At 35.0% G+C, this 6,832-nt stretch overlaps 1 protein-coding gene across 7 annotated transcripts in view; it reads right to left on the bottom strand.

The window, feature by feature from the left end:
* Positions 1 to 2,301: 2,301 nt before the first annotated feature.
* LOC111571347 (nephronectin) overlaps positions 2,302 to 6,832 on the bottom strand; it is a 33,628-nt gene continuing 29,097 nt past the window's right edge. For all 7 annotated transcript variants that reach the window (XM_055007399.1, XM_055007401.1, XM_055007402.1 and 4 more), the window contains 5 exons: positions 6,451 to 6,534; positions 5,980 to 6,078; positions 4,517 to 4,703; positions 4,309 to 4,393; positions 2,302 to 4,233 (listed from right to left, as the gene is read on the bottom strand). In XM_055007399.1, coding sequence (XP_054863374.1) covers positions 4,147 to 4,233; positions 4,309 to 4,393; positions 4,517 to 4,703; positions 5,980 to 6,078; positions 6,451 to 6,534 — 542 coding nt within the window. In that variant the 3' untranslated portion in view covers positions 2,302 to 4,146. The remainder of the gene's footprint in view (positions 4,234 to 4,308; positions 4,394 to 4,516; positions 4,704 to 5,979; positions 6,079 to 6,450; positions 6,535 to 6,832) is intronic.

Raw genomic sequence — 6,832 nt, 5'->3', positions numbered from 1 at the left:
GTGAAAAACACTCCAGAAAGGTTTTCTTTGAAAAAAAAATCATCATAAATTTTGGCGCAAAAAAAACGCCTTACTATACTATGTCGAAAAAAAATGCCATTTTTCAAACATGTTGTAAAAACGTGCCATATGATGAAATAATGTAAAGGAGGCTGTGAAAAACACTCCAGAAAGGTTTTCTTTGAAAAAAAAATCATCATAAATTTTGGCGCAAAAAAAACGCCTTACTATACTATGTCGAAAAAAAATGCCATTTTTCAAACATGTTGTAAAAACGTGCCATATGATGAAATAATGTAAAGGAGGCCGTGAAAAACACTCCAGAAAGGTTTTCTTTGAAAAAAAAATCATCATAAATTTTGGCGCAAAAAAAACGCCTTACTATACTATGTCGAAAAAAAATGCCATTTTTCAAACATGTTGTAAAAACGTGCCATATGATGAAATAATGTAAAGGAGGCCGTGAAAAACACTCCAGAAAGGTTTTCTTTGAAAAAAAAACATCATAAATTTTGGCGCAAAAAAAACGCCTTACTATACTATGTCGAAAAAAAATGCCATTTTTCAAACATGTTGTAAAAACGTGCCATATGATGAAATAATGTAAAGGAGGCCGTGAAAAACACTCCAGAAAGGTTTTCTTTGAAAAAAAAATCATCATAAATTTTGGCGCAAAAAAAACGCCTTACTATACTATGTCGAAAAAAAATGCCATTTTTCAAACATGTTGTAAAAACTGTGCCATATGATGAAATAATGTAAAGGAGGCCGTGAAAAACACTCCAGAAAGGTTTTCTTTGAAAAAAAAGTGATGATAAATTTTGGTGCAAAAAAAACGCCTTACTATACTATGTCGAAAAAAAATGCCATTTTTCAAACATGTTGTAAAAACGTGCCATATGATGAAATAATGTAAAGGAGGCCATGAAAAACACTCCAGAAAGGTTTTCTTTGAAAAAAAAATCATCATAAATTTTGGTGCAAAAAACGCCTATGTCGAAAAAAAAATGCGATTCTTCAACATGTTTTCCATATTTATTACGACATACTAAACTGTGACGTTTTTGTCAAATTTTGGGTGACATACTAAACTATGACATCTTTGGTCACATGTCGGACGACATACTAAGCTATGATGTTTTATGACATTTCAGACGACATACTGAACTATGACATTTTTGTCACATTTCGGACGACATACTAAACTGACGTTTTTGTGACATTTTGGACGACATACTAAACTATGACGTTTTTGTCACATTTCGGACGATATACTAAACTATGATGTTTTTGTCACATTTTTGACGACATACTAAACTATGACGTTTTTGTCTAATTTTGGACGACATACTAAACTATGATATTTTTGTCACATTTTGGACGACATACTAAACTATGACTTTTTGCAAATTTTGGACGACATACTAAACTATGACGTTTTTGTCACATTTCGGACGACATACTAAACTATGATGTTTTTGTCACATTTTTGACAACATACTATGACGTTTTTGTCACATTTTGGACGACATACTAAACTGACGTTTTTTTCAAATTTTGGACGACATACTAAACTACGACGTTTTTGTCACATTTTTGATGACATACTAAACTATGACGTTTTTGTCACATTTTGGACGACATAGTAAACTGACGTTTTTGTCACATTTTGGACAACATACTAAACTATGACGTTTTTGTCACGTTTGACGACATACTAAACTATGACATTTTTGGTCACATTTCAAATGACATACTAAACTGACGTTTTTGTCAAGTTTTTAATGACATACTAAACTATGACGTTTTTGTCACATTTTGGACGACATAGTAAACTGACGTTTTTGTCACATTTTGGACAACATACTAAACTATGACGTTTTTGTTACGTTTGACGACATACTGAACTATGACATTTTTGGTCACATTTCAGATGACATACTAAACTGACGTTTTTGTCAAGTTTTTGATGACATACTAAACTATGACGTTTTTGTCAAATTTTTGACGACATACTAAACTATGACGTTTTTGTCACATTTGGGACGACATACTAAACTATGACGTTTTTGGTCACATTTCGGACGACATACTAAACTATGACGTTTTTGTAAAATTTTTGACGACATACCCAACTATGATGTTTTTGGTCACATTTCGGACGACATACTAAACTATATATAGTTTAGCATGTCGTCCAAAATGTGACAAAAATGTCATAGTTTAGTATGTTGTCCAAAACGGTGTTACACGTCACAACAAGCGTCATATCATCATATATTATGACAACCACAAGACACATTTCCTTTTTTGGCAAGTTTATAGTTTTATATCATGTGTAGAATTACAGAGTTCATTCAGTTCTCAACAGAGAGACTCGTGTTTGGGTGTTTACAAAACAACAGTAAAGTCAGGAATACATGTCCTGTATCTGGTTATATACTGTTCTGTATATGTGAAACGTCTTTGTTTTCCATCCATTGTAAGAATCCCAGTCTTTTGTTTTTTTCACAGAGAAAACACTTCATAAGAAATAAGAGAGGGCTCTCCCTCCAAGGTCCTGATGTCACTTCTTCTCTAGCCTCTCATTGGTTCCTGAGGTGAGCCATAGAAACACATGCTGAGCCAATAGAAAAAGACAACACTGACATCATGTACAAAAACAGATTTTGATACATAGTATTTTATGTCAAAAACATCATAATATAGTACGTCATAAAATTTCTTGTCAAAAACAGCATAGTATAGTCTGTCGTCAAAAATTTCATAGTTTAGTATGTGGTAAAATTTCTCATCAAAAACATCATAGTATAGTATGTTGTCAAAAATGTTATCAAAAACATCATAGTATAGTATGTTGTCAAAAATGTTATCAAAAACATCATAGTATAGTTTAGAATGTCATCAAAAATGTCATCAGTACCGTCATAATATAGGACATCATCCATAACCTCATCAAAATAGAGTATGTCATGAAACATTTCATCAAAAAGTCAAAATTCTGTATGACGTAAAATAGTAATCAAAAATGACAAATTATGTGCATTGACAGAATGTCATTAAAAACATCTTTTGTTTTTATATTTTGTTTTAAAAAAAAAAGATTTTATACAATTTCAGGGCAGCATGTCATATAGAAGGTCATCAAAATCATCATAAAATGGCACTCTTATTGGTTACAGAAATCAAAATACAGTTAAAAAGACAAATTAACCAAAAAATAATTTCAGAATAAATCTGTATTGTATTTACAAAAAGTGGTTTTGTTTTCACGAGAACCCATTTTATAAAAGGAAATCAGAAATCATTATTTCAAACTTGACATAATTAAAACAACATTCTTGTAAATTTAATCTAAAATGCTACCGAAAGAAAACATTGTGGAGACCAAAAACACCGACGAGACTTAGACTCAGATCAGCGTAAAGTGACGTCTGTGTTTCAGTTAAACTCGATAATATTTTACACTGAAACAAAGCAAAGTCCACTTAGTTGACTTTTAACTGCTGCTTTACTTTGACAGAGTTTGTTCAAGTTTTTAGACCTTTGAATTCAACCATAATACTGAAGTATGAACTAGTTTTAACTACAGAAATGATATGGAACAATAACGTCTGACTGCATAATTAAATTAAACCAAATTATTCTTTTTAAAGTTGTAACAGTCGGTCGATTTTAGCTAATCTGTTGGTTTTAGCCCCAAGATCTTAATAAATCTTACATTTATATAAGAATTTTATCCAATTAAATTTAAGACTCTCAAGCTTTTTAAAAAAGTGACTGAACTAATATTAAATATTTTATTATTATTGATCTCCAACTACTTTGAAAATCAAAGTATTTTTTAAGAAGAAAAATTTCGTAAATGTAAAAACTTGCAGGAAATCTGGAGGTTGTTTTGGACCCTGATTGATATTTACAGACCAGACAACTAATCGATTTGATTGATTAATTAGAGACTTCAGAGAGATATTTGTTTAAAGATTCAGTCAGGATTAAATCAACTACATTGAAACCAAAATCATCTTTTTCTGTCTCTGGGAGTGAAATCGTCCGACAGATAAATCATCAAGTCCGTCCTTTAAATGTGACCCCAGAGTCTTTGAATTCAGCCCAAGAGAAAAACATCCTCATTCCACAGTGATGTCATCGACACGCCCCCCGTCTCAGTGTGACATCATCGATGGCGATCTGACCTCGTCGTCCAATCCGGCGCTCGGCCTTCAGCAACACCTGCATGCAAACACACGTGTCATCAGTGACATCACAAACACTCAGAGAACCTGCTCAGTTGCGTGCGCTTCTCACCATGTCCACAGACTGCGTTGTCAAGGTAACCTGCGTGTGTCTCCAACCATGTCCACCTGTCCTGCTCCAGAGGGCAGAACCATACCTGCAACAGCCAATCAGGAGAAAGCTTTCACAAAAGGTGACTCTCGCATTAGTTCATTTTTCGTTTACAACTGTTTGGTTTCTCTCCACGTTCTAAAACTGAATCTAAAAAGTTTGTCTATACCTTTGGTCTCGTCCCGTTTTCCTGACGAACAGCTGCAACACGCCCACGTGATGCCCTGTCAGCCAATGGGAGAAGGAGAAACACAGGTCGCCATGGCGCCAGGTAGGGGCGATCTGGACGGCCAATCGAGCACCACGGATGCTCCTTTGCCCCGCCTTCAGTTCAGGAACGGACAGGTATCTTCCAACTGAAACGAAAAAAAATGCCATTAACAAAAAAAATACCACAACTTTGTACTTTATAATCATGTAAACAAAGAAAAGAACCAAACTGGAACCAGATAATGTTCCATGTTTTCATTGTTTCTGGTAACTTGGAGCTGTTGCCACCGGGGGGACAGTGATGTGGTTTCTCTGTGCTTATTGTAAACGAGGAGACCAATGGCTGGTATATATCTGCAGTTGAAAATTTAATGATAAGAGAACTTTTCAGCGTTGATTGACCCTCATATAGACTGTTTGTGTTCTGGCTGGGAGATCAGAAAATCACAAAATGTCCTCGTCTGCAGACTTTAAACAATCAGATTGGCTCATTTTGAAGCAGAATTTCACAGTCTCCTGCTCCTCTGATGTCTTAGAAGTTTTTTAAGATCATTTAGAGGTGGCTGGTACAGTTTCTTACCAGACTACTTTAATAAAAAACAGTCAGTTTGGACCACAAATCACAGTAGTAGTAGATGTTTTCAGATGTTTGTGTCAAAACTAACATCTTAATTCACCAAAGTCACACAAACAAACTAACTGATCGAGGCAGCAGTTGGTCCGCGATTCCCAAATCCTGCCATATAAATTTATGCTAACGGTCTACCAACAACCATCTACTGGAGATAAAACACTGACGGGGGTCAGGTTTAGAAACAGTATATTAACAGTAATTTTACCGTTTGGGAAATGAGTCACCGTTCTACTTCTGCCTCCTCCGGTTCGGTTTTGTGTAAATTTAATGTTTTAGAACATTAGATCTGAGCTAGCGTCTTAAAACACTGAAGTCAAACAATAAGCAGCGATAGAATGACAACTCCAGTGAAATGAGCGGTGAAATTATTGCTTTATGTGATGAAGTCTGGTGGCTTTGAAAACAACCATATCACATTTTAAGGTAATCCTTCCTAACATCTTTTGTTTTCTTAATGTTGTCAAAAATGTCGTCAAAAATGCTATAGTATAGTATGTCGTCAAAAATTTTGTCAAAAACGGCATGGTTTAGCAATGAAGTCAGAAATTTTGTCAAAAACGTCATAGTATAGTTTGTCGTCACAGTTTTAGGTATTCCTTACCTTCCTGACATCTTTTATTTTCTTATCGTAAATGAGGCCTTCGTACCTCAGTAAACTCCGAGATTAAAGTTCGAACGAATAAACAAATGTCTGCATCTAACCAAACTGTCACTTTGAGCACATAAAAGAACAAAAACAGTGTGGTTAAAACCAGCTAAAGTCATGATAGGAGTTGAATCGGTGCTACCTGCAGGGTTGTCAACGGTTTCCCAGTCCAGATCTCCGTCTCCGTCCGACATCCAGCCACAAACTCCACCATCAAAGGAGCAGTGAAGAACTCCAACATCTGCAAGAAAACAGCACAAATCTGGGTTTTTGGTTTTAAATGTTAGTTTTTTTAAAGCACAAATTGTCGTTAAAGTTCAGATTTTATCCCCACTGACGGCGTTGGTCTCGTTAATCCAGCTAAAGGACGGATCAGATGATTAGTTTGTTCCTGAAAGTCTGTATAAACGTAAACTTTATCCTGTTCTAAGAAGCCTGTCGACTTTTCTTCTCTTTGGGTTGAATTCAGGCTGTTTTCATCTGCAAATATTTTCAAAATAAAGTCGATTCTTATTTCAAAGTAAAGGTGTTTTTCAACTGAAACCAGATCCTGACTGATCCCTGTTTTAATGAATCAGAGTTATTGATTATTGATCACTGATTAGCTGCTGACCTGGATCGTCTCTGGCGTCGTCTGCGGTGTTTCCCAGCTCAATGTCGAACTCCCAGACCTGGTTATGACCCGGATGTCGAGGAACTGCAACACAAACAAACACACAAACATAAACAAACAAACACACAAATATAAACAAACAAACACACAAAAATAAACAAAGAAATACTTAAATATAAACACACAGACATTAACCAACAAACACACAAACATAAACCAACAAACACAAACAAAGCTGCAACAACAATCCATTATTGATCTTTTTAGCTCTGGAGGTGAAAATGGGGAGAATTTTTATATTTAACACATGAAATGTCAGAAAACTCGGGAAAGATCTGATTTTCCAAACAGTTTTCTCGTCAAAGCGACTGATCGGTTCATC

Source organism: Amphiprion ocellaris, chromosome 23, assembly GCF_022539595.1.
Source record: "Amphiprion ocellaris isolate individual 3 ecotype Okinawa chromosome 23, ASM2253959v1, whole genome shotgun sequence".
In the NCBI taxonomy this organism is placed as follows: Eukaryota; Metazoa; Chordata; class Actinopteri; family Pomacentridae; genus Amphiprion; species Amphiprion ocellaris.
The sequence above is the reverse complement of the archived record's forward strand: the minus strand, read 5'-3'. Positions and strand labels throughout refer to the sequence as shown.